At 47.7% G+C, this 26,615-nt stretch overlaps 1 protein-coding gene across 2 annotated transcripts; it reads right to left on the bottom strand.

Annotated features, from left to right (window-relative positions):
• Positions 1-17,197: 17,197 nt before the first annotated feature.
• On the bottom strand, positions 17,198-26,581 carry TSACC (TSSK6 activating cochaperone). 2 transcript variants are annotated; one of them, XM_023214052.2, is made up of 4 exons: positions 26,442-26,581; positions 25,273-25,329; positions 20,113-20,241; positions 17,198-17,414 (listed from the first exon to the last, which is right to left on the bottom strand). In XM_023214052.2, the coding sequence occupies exons 2-4, from the start codon at positions 25,304-25,306 to the stop codon at positions 17,275-17,277; spliced, it is 303 nt and encodes a 100-aa protein (XP_023069820.1). In that variant the 5' UTR covers positions 25,307-25,329; positions 26,442-26,581; the 3' UTR covers positions 17,198-17,274. The 2 variants fall into 2 exon arrangements, with proteins under 2 accessions (XP_023069820.1, XP_023069819.1); XM_023214051.2 differs by having other exon boundaries at positions 17,198-17,425; positions 26,442-26,545.
• Between the last annotated feature and the right edge of the window lie 34 nt (positions 26,582-26,615).

Here is a 26,615-nt window from a genome sequence, read left to right as displayed (position 1 = left end):
AGCAGGCCGGGCAGGGGCCACACTGACACCCGGGTTCCCTGCGTGCCCACTGTGGATGTGAGAGAGCCTGGGTTGCCTCTGCAGCTGCAGTGGAGGGAGGCTGAATGCAACGAGGGCTTCTCAATTCCATGTCCAGAGTTCCGCATTACCCAAGCAAGATTGGCATCCACTGGGGGCCCAGTAGACAGACATGGAGGAGACAGACATTTATTGAACACTTACTGTGAGGCAGGCTTTGGAGATGAACCAGATAGCCCCTCCCTCCAGGAACCACTGTCTGGTGTGGAGACAGACACTTAGGAGGAAATTTGATTACCAGTGGGATAAGCGACCAACCCAGAGAAGAACAGAGATTGCAGGGGCCCAAGAGGAGAGGCTGCAGAGGCCCCAGGGATGAGGTAAAGGAGAGGACTGAGATGGAGAATAGCTTCCTGAGAAGGTAATGAATGTATGAAGGTGATCTGGAAGGACAACCTATGAACTGGACAAGTGAAGAAGGAAGAGGAGATATTACAAGAAGTGGGACCAACATAGACCGAGCCTGGCAGTGTAAGCATCCAATGTGTTCAGGAACTGAGGCTGGGGGAGGCTGGGGGCAGTGCTGGGAAGGCCCTGAAGGCCCTGCTAAGGCACAGGGCCTCTACTCAGTGGGTTCTGGGCCACTGAAGGGCTCTAAATAGGTGTGGAACCCTGGCACTATTGGTTCTGACACATGACACCTCCACAGGGTGAAGGTAAGTGTTCCATGGGGCTGGTGGGAGGGGAGGCTCTCTCTCTATGCTGCCGCCCATCCCAGGCCAGCCTGTCTGAGGGAGCCATTGTGTGGAAGGAGCCCGTGGCTGTCTGTAATGGTGTCCCAAACCCCAGTCTGAAGGAAAAGCTGCCACTCCCATGAATATGGCCTAGGTCCCTAGAGGCCAGCCTCCCCCTAGAACAGATGCAGGGTAGGGCTCCTTCTCAGGAATGGGCAGGGATGGGGTTAACAGTAGAGTCCCTAACCTCTTCCTTTTCTTTCCTGCTGTCCCTTCCCCAGCTCACTTCTCTCTACCCCCCCTTAGGGGGCTCCAGCCTCTGGCACAGAGCAGACTCTGGAGGACAATTGGATTCTAGGTATCCAGTTTCCCTAACTCAGGCGCCAGCCAGGGGTCAGATCAGGGTGGCAGACTCTGGTAGCACTGCTTTCTGGTAGAGGGCTTTCTGGCCCTCAGTGGCCTCTGTCCCAGAGAGACTCTCTGTCCCTATTGCTCAGCAGGAAGCTTGTTTTCTAGCCCTTCCTGGGACAAGGGGTATATCAGGTCAGCGTCCTTTGTATAATGATTCCGCATCTGGAGGCTCCACCCAGGCCCAGCCTTCTGCCCCAAGACACTGCCCAAGTCCTGTTTGGGAGTGGGGGTTGCTCAGGGCTGTCCAAGCAGGGACTGGACAGGCCCTGAGATGGGAAGAGTCTTCAAAAGCTGCAAACCAGGGAAAACAAGGAGGAGTAGGCTGGGCCTTCCCAGCATCTTCTGGGAACTGCCTCCCTGATTCCAGCCTCTTCCATCTCTTTGTCACCTGTTGTAGCCCTTAGTCTCTTTTAATTCCTCTAGGTCTCTGATTCTCTCTCCTCTGTTGCTCATTCATTCATTCAACAAATACTCACTTAGTACCAATCCTGGGCCAGGTCTGGGGCTACAACCACAGGTTCTAGTCAAGGTATAAAACAGGGCTCGGTCCTGGGGCCCCCTGCCTGGCAGGTGTTAACCTCTTCGTTGCTGGATTATGGGGAGTTGTAAAGGAACTCTCCCCTGCCGGCCCAGGAGAGCTGGGCCAGTCTCTGGAGCGTACACTTAGAGACCTTTGGACAACAGCTACTTGCCAACTTGAATGGGATAATCTTGATATTTCAACAGCTAGTGAGCACCAGCTGAGCTGGTATCAGCCCTGGCCCAGAAGACAGCAAGACCCTGACAGCAATCCCCTTCGGAAGGTCCCCTCCCTGGCTCCCCCACCTGTCTGAGGACTCCCTTGCCAGACTGCCACCTTAGAGAATCTTAGAGGACTCCCTGGCCCACCACCTACCAAACACTATGGAGAGGCTTAGTCTATGGTTTCCTTTTGGATTGTGAAGTGATGTCAAGCCCTCGGTCCTCCCCCTGCCTTCTCTGGCCCTGGTGGTTCTGATGGAATGGTGAGGGCTTCATCTCTCATTCCTCCTTCCACTCCAGGCCTCCTCTGAGAAGCCCCTGACTCCACCATCAGCTGTCATTCTGCCTGGCCTGAAGTCTGTCCCATCCTTGACCTTCCATCTCCAGATTCCAGCTGTGACTAGCTGAGCGCCAGAAGAGTGGCCAAGGGGAACCAGTGTCTGCTGCCTGCCCTGGCCCAGACTGGCCAGTTTGTCCCTGGGAACCAAGTATTTGAGGTTACTGAGTAACTTGGGGTTGCTCAGAGCTGATTTCTACCAGGGTCAACTCCTCCCAACCTCCTGCTTTCTTGGTTCAGGAATCCCCAAAGCCACTTGGCTCCTTTAGTTCCATGGAGCCACCCCCAATGTTTATGTTGGAAAGAGAGAAAAATAGCAAAGCACCAGAGTCAATAAGGTTCTTGTTAATCCATTTATTCATTAATTCATTCATCCATCCATCCATCCATCACATCTTTACTGTATGACCTTGGGCAAGTAATTGAGCCCTCTTTGAGTCTCATTTTTCTTATCTGTAGGAGTAATAACATAGTTCCCTTGTGGAAGTATAAGGATTCCAAATAAGTGATGTAGATCACTGGCATTTTTGTAAGCATTCAACAGATGTGCTGATTATTATTGTTCTGATTGGCTGAGCAGGAAGGGCAAATGGGTGGCTGGCTCCAGTACACTACGGGGTGATAGTGTCTCTGATAGGAACAGATGGAGAAGGCAGGCAGAGTCTTGGTGCATTCTCCTGTCATTGACTGGAGGGAGGTGGCAGCAGGGGTTGGGGCCTAGGATAGGCACATTCAGGAAGGACCATCAGACCAGCAGCCCCAATGACATAACTTTTTTTTTCTTTTTGAGACTGGGTGTCACTCTGTCACCCAGGTTGAAGGGCAGTGGTACAATCACAGCTTGGCTTACCGCAGCCTCAATATCCTGAGTTCAAGTGATCCTCTCACTTTCAGCCTCCCAAGCGAGTAGCTGGGACTACAGATGCAAGCCACCCTGCTGGGCTAATTTTCGTAATTTTTGTAGAGATGGGTTTTTTCCATGTTGCCCAGGCTGGTCTTGAACTCATGAGCTCAAATGATCCTCCTATCTTAGCCTCCCCAAGTGCTGCAATTATGTGCCCAGTCCATGACAACTCTTGAACAGACAAGATTTGGAAGAAGACAAAGCCTTCCTTCATTTAACAAACGTGTGTTGAGTGAGCACCTACTGTGTGCTAGACACTATGCTAGGCACTGGGCATCCAGTGGAACAAGATATAACCCCTGCTATACATCATCTCTACCCAGGGCCTGGCAAGGGACCTGGCACAGCAGGGTAGGAAGAGACAGGATGGAGATGATGAGATGAGTCCTCAAGGTCTGGCAAGAGCTGTTGGCCCTGAGCAGCTTGTGGCTGAAACATGAGCAGTGCGAGGGGCATGCTGGGAGGGGGGCAGCTGGGCCAGGGCACCCAGGGTGCAGTGAGGAGCAGGGACTTCACAGTGAGGACTATGGGGAGCAACTAAGGGGTCAACAGCAGAGAAGTCATATGATCTGATTTGTTATGTTAAAGTCCTGGCTGCCTGGGGATCATGGGCTGTAGGAGCCAGTGCAAGCAGGTTACCAGTCAAGAGGCCACTGCAATAACCCAGGCAAGAGCAGATGGTCATGGTAACAGTGGCGAAGAGAAGTAGTCAGGTTCTGGATGTATTTGGAAGGTAGGAGGTACATCCTATTGGATTTACTGAAGGATTAGGTATGAGAGTGAGAGACAAAGGAGTGCTGATTGGACCAGACTGTGTCTCTCCAAAGTTCATGTTGAAGCTCTAACCCCAATGTGATGGTAATTAGAGATGGGGCCTTTGGGAGGTGATTAGGTTTAGATGAGGTCCCAAGGGTGGCTCTCATGATGGGATTAGTGCCCTTATAAGAAGAGACACCAGAGAGCTTGTGCACACTGACTCTCCCTCTCTCCCTCTCCACCCCACCTCATTCTCTGTCTCTGTCTCTCTCTGCCATGTGAGGACACAGCAAGAAGGCGGCTGTCTACAAGCTAGGAAGAGGGCCCTCAGCAGAACCATCCTGGCTGACCCTGTGGGCACTCCGATCTTGGACTTCCAGCCTCCAGAACTGCGAGAAAATAAATTTATGTTGTTTAAGCCCCCCAGCCTATGGTACAGTCATGCACTGCATAATGATATTTTGTCCAACAGGAAACTATTATATATGACAGTGGTCCCATAAGATTGTAATGAAGCTGAAAAATTCCTACACCTGGCATTTACCCTACTATACTTCTTATCATTCTCTTAGCTTCTGTTTCTTCTACTTATTAAAAAGAAGGTTAACCGTAAATAGGCTCAGGCAGGTCCTTCAGGAGGTATCCAGAAGGTGGCATTGTTATCCCAGGAGATGAGCGCTCCATGTGTGTTACTGTCCCTGAAGACCTTCCCGTGTGTCAAGATGTGGAGGTGGCAGCCTGGCCAACATGGCAAAACCTCATCTCTACTAAAAATACAAAAATTAGTCAGGCGAGGTAGCAGGTGCCTGTAATACCAGCTACTCAGGAGGCTGAGACAGGAGAATCACTTGAACCCAGGAGGCAGAGGTTGCAGTGAGCCAAGATCGTGCCGTCGCACTCCAGCCTGGGCAACAAGAGTGAAACTGCATCTCCAAAAAATAAAAATAAAAAAAATGTTGAGGTGAAAGACAGTGATATTGACAATCCTAACACTGTGCAGACCTAGGCTAAAGTGTGTTTGTGTCTTTTTTAACAAAAAGTTTTTAAAATTAAAAAAAATAAGTAGGAAAAAGCATAGAATGAGGATATAAAGAAAAAATATTTTGTGCAGCTATACAATGTGTTTGTGTTTTAAGCTAAGTGTTATTACAAAAGAGTCAAAAAAGGCCGGGCACGGGGGCTCACGCCTGTAATCCCAGCACTTTGGGAGGCTGAGGCAGGCAGATCACGAGGTCGACATCGAAACCATCCTGGCCAACATGGTGAAACCCTGCCTCTACTAAAAATACAAAAATTAGCTGGGCATGGTGTCGCATGTCTGTAGTCCCAGCTACTCGATAGTCTGAGTCAGGAGAATCGCTTGAACCTGGGAGGTGGAGGTTGCAGTGAGCCGAGATCACGCCACTGCACTCCAGGCTGGCAACAGAGCCAGACTCCGCCTCAAAAAAAGAAAAAAGAGTAAAAAAGTTTTTTAAAATTTGCCAGGTGCAGTGGCTCATGCCTGTAATCCCAGAGCTTTGGGAAGCCGAGGCAGGAGGATCTCTCAAGCCCAGGAATTCAAGACCAGCCTGGACAAAACAGGGAAACAGTCTCTACAAAAAATGTGAAATAGACAGGCATGGTGGCACACTCCAGTGGCCCCAGCTACTCAGGAGGCTGAGGTGGGAGGATTACCCAGCCTGGGAGGTCAAGGATGCAGTGAGCCATGATCGCACTACTGCACTCCAGACTGGGTGGCAGAGCAAGACCCTGTCTCAAAAAAATGTGTAAAAAGTTTTTAAAAGTTAAAAAGATTGCCGGGCGCGGTGGCTCACGCCTGTAATCCCAGCACTTTGGGAGGCCAAGGCAGGTGGATCACGAGGTCAGGAGATCGAGACCATTCTGTCTAACACAGTGAAACCTCGTCTCTACTAAAAATGCAACAAATTAGCTGGGCATGGTAGCGGGCGCCTATAGTCCCGGCTACTTGGGAGGCTGAGGCAGGAGAATGGCATGAACCCAGGAGGTGGAGCTTGCAGTGAGCCGAGATTGTGCCACCGCACTCCAGCCTGGGCAACGGAGCAAGACTCCGTCTCAAAAAAAAAAAAAAAAAAAAAATTAGGCCAGGCGCAGTGGCTCACGCCTGTAATCCCAGTAATTTGGGAGGTTGAGACAGGAGGACTGCTTGAGCCCAGAAGTTAGAGACCAGCCTGGGCAACGGTGTAAAACCCAGTCTCTAAAAAAATATTTTTTTTTAATTAGCCGGGCAAAAAAAAAAAAAAAAAAAAAATTAGCCAAGCATGGTGGTGCACACCTGTAGTCTCAGCTACTCAGGTGAAATGATTGCTTGAGTTCAGGAGGTCAAGGATTCAGTAAGCCATGATCATGCCAGTCTGCATTCCAGCCTGGGTGACAGAGTGAGACCCTATCTCAAAAATTAAAGAAAAAAAAAAGTTAAAAATATTTGAGTCTATAAAATAAAAGGTTATCATAAGCTAAGGTTAATTTATTATTAAAGAAATAAATTTATGCCGGGCGCGGTGGCTCAAGCCTGTAATCCCAGCACTTTGGGAGGCCGAGACGGGCGGATCACAAGGTCAGGAGATCGAGACCATCCTGGCTAACACAGTGAAACCCCGTCTCTACTAAAAATACAAAAAATTGTGTATTAGCCGGGCGTGTTGGCGGGCGCCTGTAGTCCCAGCTACTCGGAAGGCTGAGGCAGGAGAATGGCGTGAACCCGGGAGGCGGAGCTTGCAGTGAGCTGAGATCCTGCCACTGCACTCCAGCCCAGGCGACAGAGCGAGACTCCGTCTCAAAAAAAAAAAAAAAAAAGAAAGAAATTTAAAAAACACTTTTTTTGTTTCCAGTAGGGTTAGACAAAAAAAAAAATGCCTTTAAATACATTTAGTGTAGCCCAAGTGTAGTGTTTATAAAGTCTACAGTAGTGTTAACACTCTAGGCCTTCATATTCATACACCACTTACTCACTGACTCATACAAAACAACTTCCAGCACTGCAAGCTCCATTCATGGTAAGTGCCTTATACAGGTATACGTTTTTTTTTTTTCTTTTTCTTTTTTAGACCCTGTCTCACTCAGGCTGGAGTGTAGTGGTACCATCTCGGCTCACTGCAGCCCCGACCTCCTGGGCTCTGGTGATCCTGCCACCTCAGTCCCCCAAGTAGCTGGGACTACAGGGGTGTTCAGGGGTGCACCACCATGCCCAGTTAATTTTTCTTAAGACGGGGTTTCGCCATGTTGCCCAGGATGGTCTCAAACTCCTGGGTTCAAACAATCTGCCCACCTCGGTCTCCCAAAATGCTGAGATTACAGGCGTAAGCCACAGCACCCTGCAGGTGTGCCATTTTTAATCTTTTATATTATATTGTTGTTATTGTATCTTTTCTATGTTTAGATACACTTAGATACACAAATACCACTGTGTTACAATTGCCTACAGTATTAGGTACAGTAACATGCTGTACAGGTTTGTAGCCCAGGAGCAACAGGCTATACCATACAGCCAAGTATGTAGTAGGCCATGCCATCTAGGTTTGTGTAAGTACACTCTATGATGTTCACACAACAACGAAATTGCCTAACGACACATTTCTCAGACTGTATCCTCGTCATTAAACAAAGCATGACTGTACTTTGTTATGGCAGCCCAAGCTGACTATCAGAGGAGTCAAAGATGGTACCCAGGTGTTTGGCCTGAGCCACTGGTAGAATGGTGGTACCGTGTGCCCAGCTGGGGAGCACTGAGAGAAGAGCAGGTCTGGGAGCCATCGGGTGTTCCATTTGAGATGTCAGGAGACGTCAGATACATGAGTCCAGAGTTCAGGAAAGAGGTCCAGGGTAGGGACAGAAATGTGGGCATCGTCAAAGCCTAGCACCGTGGCTCAAGCCTGTAATCCCAGCACTTTGGGAGGCCGAGGTGGGTGGATCACCTGAGGTCAGGAGTTCGAGACCAGCCTGGCCAAGATGGTGAAAGCCCGTCTCTACTAAAGCTACAAAAATTAGCCAGGCATGGTGGCGTGTGCCTGTAATCCCAGCTACTAGTGGGGCTGAGGCAGGAGGATCGCTCGAACCTGGGAGGCAGAGGTTGCAGTGAGCTGAGACCATGCCACTGCACTCCAGCCTGGGTGACAGAGCAAGACTGTGTCTGGAAAAAAAAAAAGAAAGAAAGAAAGTAAAGAAAAGAAATGTGGAAATGTGGGCATCATCAGTGTGGAGCTGGCATTTAGTCATGTTCTGGGTGAGGGCGGCTTGAAAGCAAGTAGAGAGAGAGGGACAGGAAAAGAGGGCGATCCCAATTGAGCTGGGAGGTCTAGGCTGCGGTGAGCTGTGGTTGCACGATGACAGCACTCCAACCTGGGTAATGCATCAAGACCCTGTCTCAAAAAAAAAGTGCTTTTGAACTGGTAAAATGCTGGTAGAATTTATCAAAACTATTGTTCACAAACCTACTTAACAAACAGATGAGAGTAATAAAGATGGCTCTGCAGAAGTGCTCTAGGAAAACCTTTTCTGAGCAGTTCACATATGGCAACATGAGTTATGAGCTTAAAATCTTTAAATCCTCGTGATGAATTTGGGAGTAAAGTAGCAATGGCTTAAATCTCCCACAGCTTCTCCTAATCTTAAAGGATCCTTATAACATACCATATATGAAGATGCAGTGCAACTGAAAATACTCAGAAAATATTTCTGTTTCTTGAAGCATGCATACCAGCCGCTAAAGAGGAAAGTAACTTCCAAATAGAAAGAAATTGCAAAGATAAGTTAGCCTCTTGCTGCTCTTGGGAGAAGAGACAGCCTGAGTGGAGAGTGAGCAATCTGGGAGAGGGGGAAGCCTGGGAAACAGCCAGCTCACCTTTCAGAGACAAAGAGATGGGCCATGCCTCTGCTGTGCCAATTCCAGGAAAATGCACTTCTAAAGACTTGGGTGAGCCTGTTGTCATGGAGACCACCAGATTGAAGGGCTGAGGGTCCAGCCCGGCCCTGGACAGGTGAGGCTTTTCACTCTTCCTGAAACACAGGGCACTTGGCCTCTGATGTCTTTCCCTTGGCTTGGCAACCCCTTTTTCCACCTGCCTCCAATTCATTCTCCAAGTCTCCTGCCCACCTGGGGAACATTTCCCCAACACCAACTCCTGTGCCCTCTCTCTGGGTATAGACTCCTTAAGTAGGAGCTTATGGTACAGTGGAAAGAGCATAGTTTTGGAGTCAAAAAGACTTGGATATCAATCTTGCTTCTGCTCAAACAAACTGGATGACCTTGAACTAATTACTTAACCTCTCTGGGCCTCAATGTCTGTTTATTAAAATGGAGATGCCACTGTGAGGTTGACCAGGTGGTTGTGATTCTAAGATGCTGTGTATCCAGTACCCAAGACAGAATAAACAATGAACAGAGCTATTACCACTTTATTATTACATAGTATTGTAATGAATTGTTTATGTATCTTTTTGGGTAGACTATGAACCCCTCAAGGGCAAGGGCCCTGTCTCATTGACCTCTATCTAGTGCCCAGCACAATGCCAGATGGAAGTAGGTGCTCAGGGAGTATCTGTAGAATGCATGCATGAATGAAGCAACTGGTGGGGGGTGCAGAACCACACCATCAGGTCCCCAGTTCTTCCATGATCATTTTACTTATTTATTTATTTAGAGACTGTGTCTTGCTCTGTCGCCCAGGCTGGAGTGCAATGGCATGAACTCGGCTCACTGCAACCTCCACCTCCCAGATCCAAGCCATTCTCCTGCCTCAGCCTCCAAGTAGCTGGGATTACAGGTGCCCACTACCATACCCAGCCAATTTTTTTTTTTTTTTTGCATTTTTAGTAGAAACGTCGTTTAACCATGTTGGCCAGGCTGGTCTTGAAGTCCTGACTTCGAGTGATCCATCTGCCTTGGCCTCCCAAAGTGCTGGGATTACAGGCGTGAACCACCACGCCCGGCCCTCCATGATCATTTTGGAACGTCCCTTCTCCCTCTGATTCCTACAGATGCTGGAGAGCCAGCCCGAAGGTGTCGCTGGAAGCCTCGGTCAGCCTCCACTCCTCTTTGCGATTCAGACACACACCACACACAAACCCACACTCCCCAAGACCTCACCCCCTCCAGCCACCAAACCCCTTCTGACAGAAGCAGGCAGGCCCATCTCCAGCGGGGAACTGAGAAGACCCCTCCCCAACTCAACCTGTTCTTCCTTCCAGGTTGAAAGAGTCATTTTCCAGGCTCTGCACTTGTTCAGGCTGTCACCCACATGCTGCTTCTGCTAAAGCAGAACTCCGCCTGCAAGGCGCACCTCAAATGTGATTCCCTTAGGAAACGACCCCTGCCTTTGGACTCCTTGCTGCATTTTCCTCCCGAATTAGAGCACAGGGCACCCCACTGGGATTTATACTTCCACCCCTTTCTCTGGACAGGGGGTGCCTTGAGGTGACACCCCCTCACCCCTGCCCCTCATACTGGGCATAGCATGGTCCCTATTTCCAATTCCTGAATGAAATATCTCCTTAAACCAAGTCGCAGCCTTGACTCCACCCAAGGGAAGCGTCCCCCAATGTTGCTGGGGGTCCTTCGCAGATTCCCTCCCACCGCCAGGGTCCTCCCCTGCCCTTCCCTGCTGGGCTCCTCCCCCTCCGGCTCTCACTGCCGGGCTCACCAGTCCTGAGCCAGCCCGCCACCTAGCGGCGGAGCGAAGTCCACGCGCTACTCTCTGTCGGCCAAACACCTCGCCCTAGGCTTTCAGCCTAATAGTTCATTCGGGTATAGAGAGCAGGGACCAGCGGCTGCAGCTCAGCCCACAGCCTGTGAGCTGGGGGAGGGAGCAGGGCAGGGAAGGGTACGTCCTCCCTCTCCAACACCACTGGTCGCCGAGGGGAAAGGGTGCCCCCCACTGCCTTGGCTGGGCTGTGCTCCCTGGCTGGCTGTTTCCTCTTAGCCTCCCTTTCTTCTCAGCCGGATTAATTTGTAAACAATATTATCCTTCCCACTTATCCATTCAATAAGTATTTATCTATTTAAATATTTAATTTTGGGCAAGCAAGGCGGCTCATGCCTGTAACCCCACACTGTGGGAGGCCAAGTTGGGAGGATCACTTGAGGCCAAGAGTTTAAGACTAGCCTGGGCAACATAGGGAGATCCTGTCTCCGTAAAAAAAATGAAAAAAATTAGCCGAGCATAGTGGCACGTGCCTTTAGTCCCAGCTACTCGGGAGGCTGAGGCTGGAGGATCATATGAGCCCAGGAGACTGAGGCTGAACTGAGATATGAACGCACCACTGCACTCCAGCCTGGGTGACAGAGTGAGACACTGTCTCAAATATGTATGTATTTAATTTTATTTGTCAAATAGGTAGCAAATACTTAGAGTGACAGGTATGTGACAGGCACTGTTCTGTGCACTGGTTATACAGCAATGGAAAAAAAAAACTGTCAAGAACGGGGGGAAAAACACTGATTATTTTTTCACTAGTGTGAAACTTTTAAAAAATTGTATTGTTTTAAGCGGGGCGTGGTGGCTCACGCCTGTAATCCCAGCACTTGGGGAGGCCGAGGCAGGTGGATCACGAGGTCAGGAGATCAAGACCATCCTGGCTAACATGGTGAAACCCTGGCTCTACTAAAAATACAAAAAAATTAGCCGGGCCTGGTGGCGGGCGCCTGTAGTCCCAGCTGCTCGGGAGGCTGAGGCAGGTGAATGGCGTGAACCCGGGAGGTGGAGCTTGCAGTGAGCCAAGATTGCGCCACTGCACTCGAGCCTGGGCGACAGAGCAAGCCTCCGTCTCAAAAAAAAAAAAAAAAAAAATGAATTGTTTTAAAATGTGTTACTAGTTGAAACTGGTAATTTGACTTTACACCAAACTCCTACCAAGTGGTTCGCAAATGTTAGAAGATGAAAAATCTGGGCCGGGCGCGGTGGCTCAAGCCTGTAATCCCAGCACTTTGGGAGGCCGAGACGGGCGGATCACGAGGTCAGGAGATCGAGACCATCCTGGCTAACACGGTGAAACCCCGTCTCTACTAAAAAAAATACAAAAATCTAGCCGGGCGAGGTGGCGGGCGCCTGTAGTCCCAGTTACTCAGGAGGCTGAGGCAGGAGAATGGCGTGGGCCCGGGAGGCGGAGCTTGCAGTGAGCTGAGATCCGGCCACTGCACTCCAGCCTGGGCGACAGAGCAAGACTCCGTCTCAAAAAAAAACAAAAAAAAGAAAAATCTGGCAAGGTGCGGTGGCTCACACTTGTAATCCCAGCACTTTGGGAGGCTGAGGTGGACGGCTGAGGTGGACGGATCATGAGGTCAGGAGTTCAAGACTGGCCTGGCCAACATGGTGAAACCCCATCTCTACTAAAAAATACAAAATTTAGCCAGCATGATGGCACACACCTGTAATCCCAGCTACTTGTGAGGCGGAGGCAGAAGAATCACTTGAACCCAGGAGGCAGAGGTTGCAGTGAGCCAAGATCAAGCCACTGCACTCCAGCCTGGGCGACAGAGCAAGACTGTCTAAAAAAAAAAAAGAAGAAGGAGGAGGAGGAGAAGGAGAAGGAGAAGGAGAAGAAAGAAAAATCGCATCGCCTGAGTTCCATATACTTAAAAAAAAAAAAAAAAAGGCCTGGCGTGGTGGCTCACGCCTATAATCGCAGCACTTTGCGGGGTCTGAGGAGGATGGATCACCTGAGGTCAGGAGTTTGAGACCAGCCTGGCCAACATGGTGAAACCCTGTCTCTACTAAAAATATAAAAATTAGCTGGGTGTGGTGGCCCATGCCTGTTATCTCAGCTACTCTAGAGGCTGAGGTAGGAGAATCGCTTGAAACTGGGAGGTGCAGGTTGCAGTGAGCTGAGATCGTGCCATTGCACTTCGGCCCAGGCGACAAGAGCAAAACTGTTTCAAAAAGAAAAAAAAAGAAGACAGAAAAATCCTAGATCATGTTTCCAGGAAGGGAAGAGATGGGCTAGGTGTTGGAGCAGGACTCAACAGGATGTCTTGGGGAGGATGCTCCCTGGAGCATGCCTAGAGAACCCCTGCCAGCTTCCTGAATCTCCCCTTCCAAATTCCATTTCTCCCAAACTCTGAACACACCTGATCTCTGGACTCAGTTAGCAGTGCTGCATCTGAGATGGGCAATAAACGGCAGGTTTGGATGAAAACTGCAGGAAGGTGTTAAAGGAACTGGGCTGCTTGATCTGGAGAAGAGGGGCCTAGGATGGGAGGGGGAGCAAAATTAGTCCCTGTCTTTCCTACGAAATTGGCTCACTAAGGGCTTGGAGAAAGATGTGAGTCACACCCAGGTCCAGGTACAGGAAGAGCCTTCTCACCCAGACCTGCTGCCCTGGGAGGGGGCAGGCCCTCCTGAGGCTAGGCTGATAGCCGGGTGACTCCTGGCAGGAGAATCATGGACCCAGAGGGGTAGGAAACCTAAAGCACACTCACCAGAACCCCTGGGTAACATTTTATTCTACTTGCTTTTTTACATAACTATACATCTATCCATTAATCCATTTTATTCTTGTATATATTTCAGAGTGAATTGCAGATGTCAGTATACTTCACCCCTAAGACCTTCTGTATGAGCAACATTAAGTACAGTTCAGTATTTGTTCACAGTTTTTTTTTTTTGTTTTTTTTTTTGAGATGGAGTCTCGCTGTGTCGCCCAGGCTGGAGTGCAGTGGCGCGATCTCGGCTCACTGCAAGCTCTGCCTCCCGGGTTCACGCCATTCTCCCGCCTCAGCCTCTGAGTAGCTGGGACTACAGGCGCCCTCCACCACGCCCGGCTAGTTTTTTGTATTTTTAGTAGAGACGGGGTTTCACCATGTTAGCCAGGATGGTCTTGATCTCCTGACCTCATGATCCACCCGCCTCGGCCTCCCAAAGTGCTGGGATTACAGGCTTGAGCCACCGTGTTCACAGTTTTTTAAGGTAAAATTTATATCCAGTATGCCTGGCACAGTGGCTCACACCTGTATTCCCAACACTTTGGGAGGCTGAGGCAGGCGGATCACATGAGGCCAGGAGTTCAAGACTAGCCTGGTCAACATGGCAAAACTCCGTCTCTACCAAAAATACAAAAATTAGCCAGGCATGGTGGAGGGCACCTGTAATCCCAGCTACTCAGGTGGCTGAGGCATGAGAATTGCTTGAACCTGGGAGGCAGACGTAGGAGTGGAGATTGCACCACTGCACTCCAGCCTGGGCGACAGAGACCTTGTCTCAAAAAAAATGTGTATATCCAGTGAAATGCACAAATCTTAAGGGTACCGTTTGATGAATTTTAATAAATGCATAAACCTGTATAACCCAAGCCACTATATCAAAATATAAAACCATCAACCTATAGTTTCCTATGCCCCTTCTATCAATCCCTATTCCCACTCCTCCCACAATGGCCACCACTGTTTTTAGTTTTATCTACCATATATTAATATTGCCTGTACTAGAACTTCAAATAAATGGAATGGTACTATGTGTATTCTTTTTTTTTTGAGATGAAGTCTCGCTCTTGTCCCCCAGGCTGGAGTGCGATGGCACGATCTCGGCTCACTGCAACCTCTGCCTCTCGGGTTCAAGCAATTCTCTTGCCTCACCCTCCCACGTAGCTGGGATTACAGGTGCCTGCCACCATGCCCAGCTAATTTTTGTATTTTTGGTAGAGACAGGGTTTCACCATGTTAGCCAGGCTGGTCTTGAACTCCTGACCTCAGGTGATCCACCCGCCTCGGCCTCCCAAAGGGCTGGAATTACAGGCATGAGCCACCATGCCTGGCCAATTTGTGCCCGGTCAATGTGTATTCTTTCGTGTAAGACTCCTTGCACTCAATGTAATGTTTTTGAGATACTTTCATACTATTGCATTTATGAGTCCTTTGTTCTATTTTATTGCTCAGTAGTGTTCAATTGCATGAATTTAAGTTTATTCTAACCTTTTTATCATTATGAAATGTCTCTATTTGTGACAGTACAGTTTGTCTTAAAGTTTACTCTATATTCTCTGATATTAATATAGCCATTCCAGTATCCTCTGATTACCCTTGGCCTACTGTATCTTTTGCTTTTTTTGTTGTTGTTGTTTTTTTTTTTTTTTTTTTTGAGACGGAGTCTCGCTCTGTCGCCCAGGCTGGAGTGCAGTGGCTGGATTTCAGCTCACTGCAAGCTCTGCCTCCCGGGTTCACGCCATTCTCCTGCCTCAGCCTCCCGAGTAGCTGGGACTACAGGCGCCTGCCACCGCGCCCAGCTAGTTTTTTGTATTTTTAGTAGAGACGGGGTTTCACCATGTTAGCCAGGATGGTCTCGATCTCCTGACCTCATGATCCGCCCGTCTCGGCCTCCCAAAGTGCTGGGATTACAGGCTTGAGCCACCGCGCCCGGCCTACTGTATCTTTTTCCATCCATTTACTTTCACCTAAATGTTTTTATATTTAAAGTATGTCTCTAATCAGACTGACTCCTGAGGGTTTTTTTTTTTTTTTTTTTTTTTTTTCCCACAATTCTAGCAAGAGTTGATAGCCTCTTTTTACCAAACAGGGTAAGATATTCTAGGCTTATCTTGTATTTTTTTTTCCTGCCTGAGACCTGAAAACAGTCATTTCCTCAGGATCCTTCCTTCATTTCTTGAAAAAAGTGGTATTTAGAGACTATAATCTGTGTGCTAGGGGTATCATTGCTACCAAGTTAATCACTGTTTGAAGGCCTTTTCAGTGAACATGACTTTTTGGCAGGGTCTAATTTTTTTGCATGTGATGTCCAATTGCTCCAATACTATTTGTTGAAAAGACTATCCCTTCTCCTTTGGATTGTCTTTGCTCCTTTGTCAAAGATCAGTTGTCTATATTTGTGTGAATTTTTTCGAGAGCTATCTATTCTGTTCCATTGGTATATGTCTATTCTTCCATCAGGACCACACTGTCTTGATTAGTGTAGCTTTATATTAAGTCTTGAAGTTGGGTAGCATCAGTCCTTTCAACTTTCATTCTCCCTCCACATCAAAATGTTTTGCCCGCAGTGTTTCTACTATCTTATGTGTGTCTCATCGCAACCTGGAAGCTGACAATGGCTTTCCAGACTTTCTTTTTTTTTTTTTTTGAGAGGGAGTCTCACTCTGTTGCCCAGGCTGGAGTGCAGTGGCACAATCTCAGTCCACTGCAGCCTCCACCTCCTGGGTTCAAGTGATTTTCCTGCCTTAGTCCTTAGCCCCCAGAGTAGCTGGGATTACAAGCACGTGCCACTACACTTGGATAATTTTTGTATTTTTTAGTAGAGACAGGGTTTCACCATGTTGGCCAGGCTTGTCTGTAACTCCTGACCTCAAGTGATCTGCCTGCCTCAGCCTCCCAAAGTGCTGGGAATACAAGTGTGAGCCACTGCACCCAGCCACTCTCCAGACTTTCTAAAAGCTGCCATCAGAATAATTCTGCAGGAAAAGCTGACTTGCCTCAGCTCCTTTACATTCTACTTCACACTCTATATTCTGGGGGAAAAAACTCTTCCCCTTATTTATGATGACTTATTCTCCTACTGATATGGTTTGGATATTTGTCCCCACCAAATCTCATATTGAAACGTAATCTCCAGTGTTAGAGGTGCGGCCTGGTGGGAGGTGTTTGGATCACAGGGATGGATCCCTCATGAATGTCTTAGCACCATCCCCTTGGTGATGAGTTCTTACTCTAAGTTCACATAAGATCTGCTTGGTTAAAGTGTGTGGTACTTCTCTTTCTCCCTCACTCTCTTGCTCCCTCTCTTGCTATGTGACATGCTGCTTATCTTTGCCTGATGCAAAGCTCCCTGAGGCTCTCATCAGAAGCAGATGTGGCACACACAGCCTGTAGAACCAAACCATGAGCCAAAATGAACATATTTTCTCTACAAATCACCCAACTTTAGGTATTTATTTATAGCAATGCAAGAATGGACTAATACATCTACCTCTAGGTCTTTGTCCAAGCTTCCCAACTGATATGGACCTACCTGACTTCATCTGTCCATGCCACCCAACCCCTCCCTTCTTCAAGTGACATCATAAAGCCACATTCTCCATCAAGATTCTAAAATTGGTCCAGTTGTATCCTAGTAACCTCCAATGTTATTTCTTAACCTCCATCCCCTTTCAGAACACCACTACATTATGCAATGAATTGTCTGCCTCGTTAGACAGTAATTCCCCCAAACTCCTTTGTACAATGCTTTGAACTCCATGAGCACTTATTATGAACCTGTGAACAAATTAACCATATGTAGAATACATATACCCAGATTCCAACAAGCGTTTACTGGGAAGACAGAGGAAAAAAAACACAGTAACTTTGTTCCACAGTTCATTTACTGAATTGGGGCAGGTGATTTAACAATGGATTAGGAGATAAGGCTGGGAGAGTAGAGTTATTGCTTCCCCTCCCAGGAGCCAGTTGTGTCACGGATGCCTGTAAATGTTCCAAAATAGCCATCTGTTGTTGGGTGAGCTGGGTCTGAAGCTGGAGGTTGGCATACATACATTCCAGGAGTCCTAGGCATTCCTTGGGCTTGTGATCAACTCCAGAAGGAAAAGCAATGGAGGTGCAAGGAAACAAAGGAGAGAGAATTGGTAATTGTACTGAGGTTGGAAGGACCGTAATAAAATGACCTCTCCAGTCTTTCCAGGCACAACCCAACCCAGACATACCTCTGCCCAGCTGTCACCTCCCAGTGAGGCATACCTGGCTATCCTATTTTAATTTGAAATCAATCATTGGAACTTATTACCCCTCTCCCTTGTTTTACTTTTCCCATAATATTTATGGTCATATTGCATATTTTATAATTACTTAAATTTTGTCTAAGTTCCTCTTCTAGAATGCAAGCTCCAGGAAGGGAAGGATTTTTATCTGATTTATTCACTACTTTAACCCAGCACCTAGAAAAATGCCCGGCGTATAACAAATATTTGATAAGTGAATGAAATGGTCTGGGAGGAAGGCCTAACTTCCCTAGAGCTCATGGGATACCTCAGCCTCCTCTGCTACCTGACATAGTGTCTTACTGACCTGAAGTTCCCTAACTTCAACCATTCTTGCTGCATTGGTCCATTCTTTTATTTTTTTGGAGACGGAGTTTCACTTGTCACCCAGGCTGGAGTACAATGGTACAATCTCGGCTCACTGCAACCTCCACCTCCTGGGTTCAAGCAATTCTCCTGCCTCAACTTTCTGAGTAGCTGGGATTACAGGCATGTGCCACCATGTCCACCTAATTTTTGTATCATTAGTAGAGATGAGGTTTCACCATGCTGCGCAGGCTGGTCTTGAACTCCTGACCTCAGGTGATCTGCCTGCCCTGGCCTTCCAAAGTGTTGGTATTATAAGCGTGAGCCACTGCACCTGGCCAGTCCATTCTTTTTCTAATATTTTTCTTTTTCTTTTATTATTTTTTTTTTCAATGGAGCCTTGCTCTGTCTCCCAGGCTGTAGTGCAGCAGTACAATCCCAGCTCACTGCAACCTCCACCTCCCGGTTCAAGCAATTCTCCTACCTCAGTCTCCCAAGTAGCTGGGATTACAGGCAGGTGCCACCATGCCCAGCTAATTTTTGTATTTTTAGTAGAGACAGGGTTTCACCATGTTGGTGAGACTGGTCTCAAACTCCTGACCTCAGGTGATCTGCCCGCCTCAGCCTCCCAAAGTGCTGGGATTACAGGCAAGAGCCACCGCGCCCCACCAGTCCATTCTTTTTTTTTTTTTCTGAGATGGAGTTTCACTCTTGTTGCCCAGGCTGGAGTGCAATGGCCCAGTCTTGGCTCACTGCAACCTCCGCCTCCCGGGTTCAAGTGATTCTCCTGCCTCAGCCTCCTGAGTAACTGAGATTTCAGGCATCTGCCACCACACCCGGCTAATTTTTGTATTTTTAGTAGAGGTGAGGTTTCACCATGTCAGTCAGGCTGGTCTCGAACTCCTGACCTCAGGCAATCCGCCTGCCTCGGCCTCCCAAAGTGCTAGGATTACAGGCGTGAGCCACTGTGCCCAGCTACTTTTTCTAATATTTTAAACTACACTATACACAGCCAGTTAACTTTGGTAATTATATTATCTGCTGTTTGTTTTTGTTTTTGTTTTTGTTTTTTTTTGAGACGGAGTCTCGCTCTGTCCCCCAGGCTGGAGTGCTGTGGCCGATCTCAGCTCACTGCAAGCTCCGCCTCCCGGGTTCACGCCATTCTCCTGCCTCAGCCTCCCGAGTAGCTGGCACTACAGGCGCCGCCACTGCGCCCGGCTATTTTTTTGTATTTTTTTTTTTTTTTTTTTTGTATTTTTTAGTAGAGACGGGGTTTCACCGTGTTAGCCAGGATGGTCTCGATCTCCTGACCTCGTGATCTGCCCGTCTCGGCCTCCCAAAGTGCTGGGATTACAGGCTTGAGCCATCGCGCCCGGCCTGTTTTTTTTTTTTTGAGACGGAGTCTTGCTCTGTAGCCCGGGCTGGAGTGCAGTGGCCGGATCTCAGCTCACTGCAAGCTCCGCCTCCCGGGTTTAGGCCATTCTCCTGCCTCAGCCTCCGGAGTAGCTGGGACTACAGGCACCCGCCACCTCGCCCGGCTAGTTTTTTTGTATTTTTAGTAGAGACGGGGGTTTCACCGTGTTCGCCAGGATGGTCTCGATCTCCTGACCTCGTGATCCGCCCGTCTCGGCCTCCCAAAGTGCTGGGATTACAGGCTTGAGCCACCGCACCCGGCCTGCTGTTTGTATTTTTATCAGTCTTGACTTCTTTGTTGGACTCTGAGATCCTCAAAAACAGGGGTTATGACTGTCTAGTTAGTGCCCTGTTTGGTTCCCCATAGCTATGCCAAATACCCACTGACCTCCCCAGGGGAAGATGAATGATGAAAATTCAAAGAACCTGAGACCAAGCTGATAGTTTCCTTCTCTGGCCACCGTTTTTTAAAATTTTACCTTCCCAAGTGAACAGGGGTAAACCTGGCCATCTTTTAACTAAAATTACCAATAAGCAATGAGAGGTTCACTTCACTCCTGCCTAGTCTATCAAAGGTGCTAACAAGCAAGGAAACAATACAAGTTGGTAGAACTGGGATGATAATGAAATCAATGAAACTAAATAATCAACAAGCTACCATGGAAAAATCTATAGATGCCTATCATAGATTTGGCTCTTGATCAATAGGTGACAGCTCAAGCCACCTCCTCCATGCAACCCCTCCCCCTGCTGAGTCCATTAGAAAACCCTCCCTACATACTTACCTGAGGGCAGCTTTGTTGTCTGGATGTTCAGAAAAGTGGCTGGTGGGGAACTTGCTTGAAGATTAATATAGCTGGGGGAGAGTTTTGCTCTACAAAGAGGCACAGCATTAGCTTCCTCTTTGGCTGGAACTAAATCAGAGGTAACTAAATCAGAGCTCATTCCAACAAGGGACAGCCATTCTAATTAGATCCCTGCACCTGGTCCATGAAAGCAGGTGCCCAGGCCCTGCTTTGAATATGTTACATATCAGAAAGACACATAAGACAAAAAGGAAATCATAATAGGATTAAGAGAAACCAAGCAGGAGTGGGATAAGCTAAGACGTGGTTTCTTAGATGCTTATTATCTAGTTAGGAAGACAAATCGCAGGTGAAACAGTGATCTAACAAGACGAGGACATAAACAATGAGTCTGATAGTCTGGGGTGAAAATAAAAGCCTTTTATCTGTTAGTTATACTATGTGATTACATGTAAAAGTGAATGTTTTTTAAAAGAGAGAAGAGATCAATATGAGTAGTGAGAGAACTCTACCTGCCTTCTGGTATTCACTAAATCTTATTAAGTATTCACTAAATCTTAAAAACTTGAGAAGTGGCTGGCACGGTGGCTCACGCTTGTAATCCCAGCACTTTGGGAGGCCGAGGCGGGCAGATCACCTGAGGTCAGGAGTTCAAAAAGTAGCCTGACCAACATGGTAAAACTCCATCTCTCCTAAAAATACAAAATTAGCCAGGCATGGTGGTGGGTGCCTATAATCCCAGCTACTTGGGAGGCTGAGGCAGGAGAATCGCTTGAACCCGGGAGGGAGAGACTGCAGCGAGCCAAGACACCACTGCACTCCAGCCTGGGCAACAAGAGTGAAATTCCTTCTCAAAAAAAAAAACAAAACAACAACAACAAAAAGCTTGAGAAGCCAGGCTATACTGGTAAGACCACAATCAAGCCCCTCTCCCTAACAAGGATTGGCGTGTGACCCAATACAGGCCAATGATGGTATTCCCATCCCCCTTGGCAACTGTGACTGAGCCAAGGGAGTAGGCACATGAGGTAAGTTGGGCCAGAGTCATTCCCTGGGATTAATATATGGATTCCGTGTCTAAGAAATTTACTTTCGGCCGGGCGCGGTGGCTCAAGCTTGTAATCCCAGCACTTTGGGAGGCCGAGACGGGCGGATCACGAGGTCAGGAGATCGAGACCATCCTGGCTTACACGGTGAAACCCCGTTTCTACTAAAAACTACAAAAAGCTAGCCGGGCGAGGTGGCGGGCGCCTGTAGTCCCAGCTACTCGGGAGGCTGAGGCAGGAGAATGGCGTAAACCTGGGAGGCGGAGCTTGCAGTGAGCTGAGATCCGGCCACTGCACTCCAGCCTGGGCAACAGAGCGAGACTCTGTCTCAAAAAAAAAAAAAAGAAAAGAAAGAAATTAATTTACTTTCTTCTGATCTCCTATTCTGAGAAAATGTATGGTTGGGCCCAGTGAAAGCTATTTGGCTAGTACACCATGAGAAGTGGATAAAAGCAAGAGATCAGAGACAAGAAAAAGCATAGGAGATAAATGGATATACAGACACCAAGAGGCACTGAATCCCCAGTTTTAGTCCCTGAGGCCCTGGTTTTTGCCACTCTTCTTCCCATTATTCTGTGAGCTACTTCAGCATCTCTCCCAACTGCACAACCCCTGAATTGCCTTTTTGACTTAAAGAAGTTTGAGTAAAACTCAACTCTCATATTAACATAATCACATCTGGACATACTGAATCTGAGGTGAGAGTAGGAAATCCCAATAGAAGTGTCTAGAAAAACAGCCAAAGAGCTGGCACCGGAGCTCAAGTGAAAGGTCAAACTGCCAGGCCAGCCCCAAAAAGAGGATAAAGAAGCTGCAAAAATACATTAGCTCTCCAAGCTAAAAAACAGAGAGACAAAAACTGAACCTTCAAGGAACTCCTCCTCAAGAGTCTAGAAGATGAAAAGGAAGTGGCAAAGTAGACAAGGGCAATGGATGGAAAGTCAGACAGCTGGAACTAGGTAAGAGTTAAAAAGGCAAGACAGTAAGGAGACAATAATTCACTGTTATAATGAAATCAAGAAAGGACGGAAAAACAATTCATTTTCATTCACACACATAAGAGATAGCTAAGTGCCTGCTATGTGTCAGTCACTGTGGATACCACAGTTTGCTAAACAGAAGTGGTCACTACTCTGCTGGAACTGACAGTCTTGCTGTGCGGACAGTCATTAGGTGATCAAGCACACACACCATTACACTTCAGTAAGTGCTATGAAAGCAACTGACCTAGTCTGTAGAGCTGAAAAACATGTCCTGAGGAAGTGATATCTCAGCTGGGATCTGAAGGATAAAGAAGGGTCTCTTCATAAAAAACAAGCCTGGTGGCAGAAGTGTGAAAAGTAGGTTGTATGAAGAAAGATGTCTTATTCTTGTTCTTTACTCAGAGGGCAACAGAAGGAGTGGTCTGGTAAGAGGAAGAAGTCCTTATATGTGGGTGCCAGGGTGAGATGCTTTCTGTCTGGAAGGTCACTGAGCCTATGAAAACTGAAATCTGTTCTCTGTCAGTCACTTTTGGTGAGGAAAATATGTTTTATTGGTTTTGGTATTTTTCTTTTGCACTGGGTTACTGGGTTTGTGGATTTTCCAAGCTCTACTGGTAGGTCATCCATCTTCTTTTCCCTCCTGCTCCAGAGTCATCAGCTCATTTGATGGTTTGTGCAGAATGTGGTAAGGAGACAGAAGCTGAAACTTAGGTCTCAAGATTCTTCTCAATAATGTGTTAATTTCCATGCAAAATATGTTAATTCCCATGCAAATGCACTTCAAAATAATTTGAGTCCTTCCTAGGCATATGAGAATGCATTTTGTTTTTTTTGGAGACGGAGTCTTGCTCTGTCACCCAGGGTGGAGTGCAGTGGTGTGATCTCGGCTCACTGCAAGCTCTGCCTCCCAGGTTCATGCCATTCTCCTACCTCAGCCTCCCAAGTAGCTGGGACTACAGGTGCCCGCCACAACACCCGGCTAATTTTTTGTATTTTTAGTAGAAACGGGGTTTCACCATGTTAGCCAGGATGGTCTCAATCTCCTGACCTCGTGATCCGCCCACCTCAGCCTTCCAAAGTGCTGGGATTACAGGTGAGAGCCACCGTGCCCAGCCGAGAATGCATTTTATATTGGGTTATAAGGTTTGAAGAATGCTTTACATATTTTTACACAAGGTGACATGAGAAATTAAAAATTGTTTTTAATTTTAAAAAGAGAGACTGCTTTACATACACTCTATACTAAAGGAGCTATATTTCTGACAACATATGACAGAGGATGAGGGTGGAGGTATGATAATAAAAGTTGCTTTACGTACATTCTCTTACATGTTTCTCACAATGACCCTTAAAGTAGAGTCATTGTGGATACCACAGTCTGCTAAACAGATGTGGTCCCTACTCTCCTGGAACTGATAGTCTTGCAGTGTAGACAGTCATTAGGTGATCAAGCACACACACTATTACATTTCAGTAAGTGCTATGAGAGTCTTGTGGAACTGGGGAACGTGACCTGAGGAATGTAGATAAAGTAGGTAGCTTTACCTACATTTTACTTGAGGAAACTTAAGTCAGGAAATTTGCTCAAGATTCCACAGTTAATATGTGTGAATGAATAATGTTTTTTTAGTTAGGCCTAGCTTTATACCCTTAGCCCATCCCTTAGTAGCAGTAAATTTAAATGTTTCAATCCGTTGTGGGGTTAACAGTATTTTCTAGTAGAATTGCGAGCATTAAATAAGTTGTAAACTGGCTGGGCGCGATGGCTCACGTCTGTAATCCCAGGACTTTGGGAGGCCAAAGTGGGTGGATCACCTGAGGCCAGGAGTTCAAGACCTGGCATAACCCCATCTGTACTAAAAATACAAAAATTAGCCAGGCGTGGCAGCATACACCTGTAATCCCAGCTACTTGGGTGGCTGAGGCACAAGAATCACTTGAATCTAGGAGGCAGAGGTTGCAGTGATCCTAAGTAGGTAAACGGCTTAAGAGGGTCTGACAAGGCTGGGCGCGGTGGCTCAAGCCTGTAATCCCAGCACTTTGGGAGGCCGAGACGGGTGGATCACGAGGTCAGGAGATCGAGACCATCACGGCTAACACGGTGAAACCCCGTCTCTACTAAAAAAAACAACAACAACAAAAAAAAACTAGCCGGGCGAGGTGGCGGGCGCCTGTAGTCCCAGCTACTTGGGAGGCTGAGGCAGGAGAATGGCGTGAACCCGGTAGGCGGAGCTGGCGGTGAGCTGAGATCCGGCCACTGCACTCCAGCCTGGGCGACAGAGCGAGACTCCGTCTCAAAAAAAAAACAAAAACAAAAACAAAAAAAAAGAGGGTCTGGCAAATAGCAGCTGGAATTAAATTTGGTCCTGTAGACTCCAAAGTCATGCTCTTTACCACTGCACTACATACTCTGTGAAAAGAGCTAGTTAATTTATGTCCAAGCTGGGGCCGGGCGCAGTCGCTCACGCCTGTAATCCCAGCACTTTGGGAGGCCAAGGCAGGCAGATCACCTGAGGTCGGGAGTTGGAAACCAGCCTGACCAACATGGAGAAACCCCATCTCTACTAAAAATACAAAATTAGCTGGGCGTGGGGGCACATGCCTGTAATCCCAGCTACTCGGGAGGCTGAGGCAGGAGAATTGCTTGAACCCGGGAGGCGGAGGTTGCGGTGAGCCAAGATCATGCCACTGCACTCCAGCCTGGGCAATAAGAGCAAAACTCCGTATTAAAAAAAAAAATTATGTCCAAGCTATGGAATAGTAGGTCTTTCAGATAATGTATTCCACCTATAGTTAAGTGGATAGGCTCTGGAGTCAGAAGGCCTCAGGCATTTCCCTGGCCACCAATGGAATTGTCCCACTACAACTCAGTATCTGTTCACTCTAGCTAACACCATGTCTTCTAAGATCCTGTACACAGTCTTGTTCTAAGTAGTAAGAGGAGATACAAAGGAAGAATAATAAATTCATTTAACAAATAATCACTGAGCATCTACTATTTAACAGATCCAGTTCTAGGTTCTGGGAATACAGCAATGCTTCCATTTAATGGGGAATGCAAAGGAGGTCTTGCTTTTTAAGAGAGGGGAAGCAGGGCCTCCAACACACACCTTTTCTGTTAGGATGACTGGTGTGCTGCTCCATCTGAACACCAACAGGTGTGGTGCCTGGGAAAGAATCATAGCATCAGATGATCAACAATCCATGCTAGTATTTTCACTATGACAATTTCCTAAGTTATCTCCAGCAGATCTCAGGCTGTTCCAGTCTGCGGAGGAAAAAGTAGGAAACTCTATTTCATGGCCAAACGCGTGACTGTTCTCCTTCACTAGTTTGGAAAACAGCTATTTCTATACCAGTGCTTCCTTTTTTTTCTGGACAAAATAGTAATTTAACCAAAGCCAAACCTTAAACCTCTCTGATGAACGGGCAATTACTTTCCGTGTTCTCACCATGTTTAAATTCCACGGTATGATGAGTCCTTCTCCTATCCCGAATGGTAATTTTAAAACTCTGGCTCCCCATCATCTCTAACTAAGACTGAGGACAGCGGGAGAGGGATGGATGTGGGGAAATAAAATCTCAAAGCACCACAGGGAATAATTTTTTTTTTTTTTTTTTTTTTTTTTTGAGATGAAGTCTCACTCTGTCGCCAGGCTGAAGTGCAGTGCCGCGATCTAGGCTCACTGCAACCTCCATGGGTCAAGCGATTCTCCTGCCTCAGCCCCCCGAGTAGCTGGGATTATAGGCGCGCGCCACAACGCCCGGCTAATTTTTCTATTTTTATTAGAGTCGGGGTTTCACCATATTGGCCACGATGGTCTCGAACTCCTGACCTCAGGTGATCCACCCGCCTCGGCCTCCCAAAGTGCTGGGATTACAGGCGTGAGTCACAGCGCCCGGCGGAAATACTTGGGAAAATATTTTAGATAAGATAACTTAAGGAAACGCAAGCCATCACCCTCCGGTACTGCTCATAGCCTCACTGAAAGCATTTCCTAAAAAGGGAAAAGTCCACACACAGCCATTAGTCCAGATGCGATAAACCACAACTCCCAGTGTGCCCGGAAAAAGGCTGCCCAGTACGGCACTGTAAGACTACAACTCCCACTTCACCCAGGGCCAAGTCGGCCAGGTCTTCCCCCATCTGCTGGCGGGAGTCCCGCCTCTCTAGTCCACCTATTGCTAAGGCTAGAACAAAACAGTGGAAACTGTCAAGCCTTTCTTAGCCTTCACGGTCGGATAGGAGCCGAGTCGCAATACAGTTTAACGACCTCACCTGCGGTGTTAACCGAAAGCCGCAACCCCAGCACCCAACCCTAGAGTTGACACACATGCGTAGTGGTGTGCCGGCCAACTGCCAGAGCCTTGGCGCCTGCGCCGACGTTCGCGCTGCACGCTGCCGGGAGCGGCCACCCTATTGCGCAAGCGCCTGTGCCCTCCCAGTGCCTTC

The sequence above is a fragment of the Piliocolobus tephrosceles genome, chromosome 1 (genome assembly GCF_002776525.5).
Source record: "Piliocolobus tephrosceles isolate RC106 chromosome 1, ASM277652v3, whole genome shotgun sequence".
In the NCBI taxonomy this organism is placed as follows: Eukaryota; Metazoa; Chordata; class Mammalia; order Primates; family Cercopithecidae; genus Piliocolobus; species Piliocolobus tephrosceles.
This window is presented reverse-complemented; position numbering and strand designations above follow the sequence as displayed.

Bases quoted from the DNA above. Each gene is read 5' to 3' on its own strand.
- TSACC (XM_023214051.2), bottom strand. From the start codon at position 25,306: ATGGAGCAGCACACCAGTCATCCTAACAGAAAAG. The intron at 20,242-25,272 runs GTGTGTGTTGGA...CCTCTGATTTAG, and splicing joins CAGTCATCCTAACAGAAAAG to TTCCAGCCAAAGAGGAAGCT. The intron at 17,426-20,112 runs GTAAGTATGTAG...TTCCTTCTGGAG, and splicing joins GACAACAAAGCTGCCCTCAG to TTGATCACAAGCCCAAGGAA.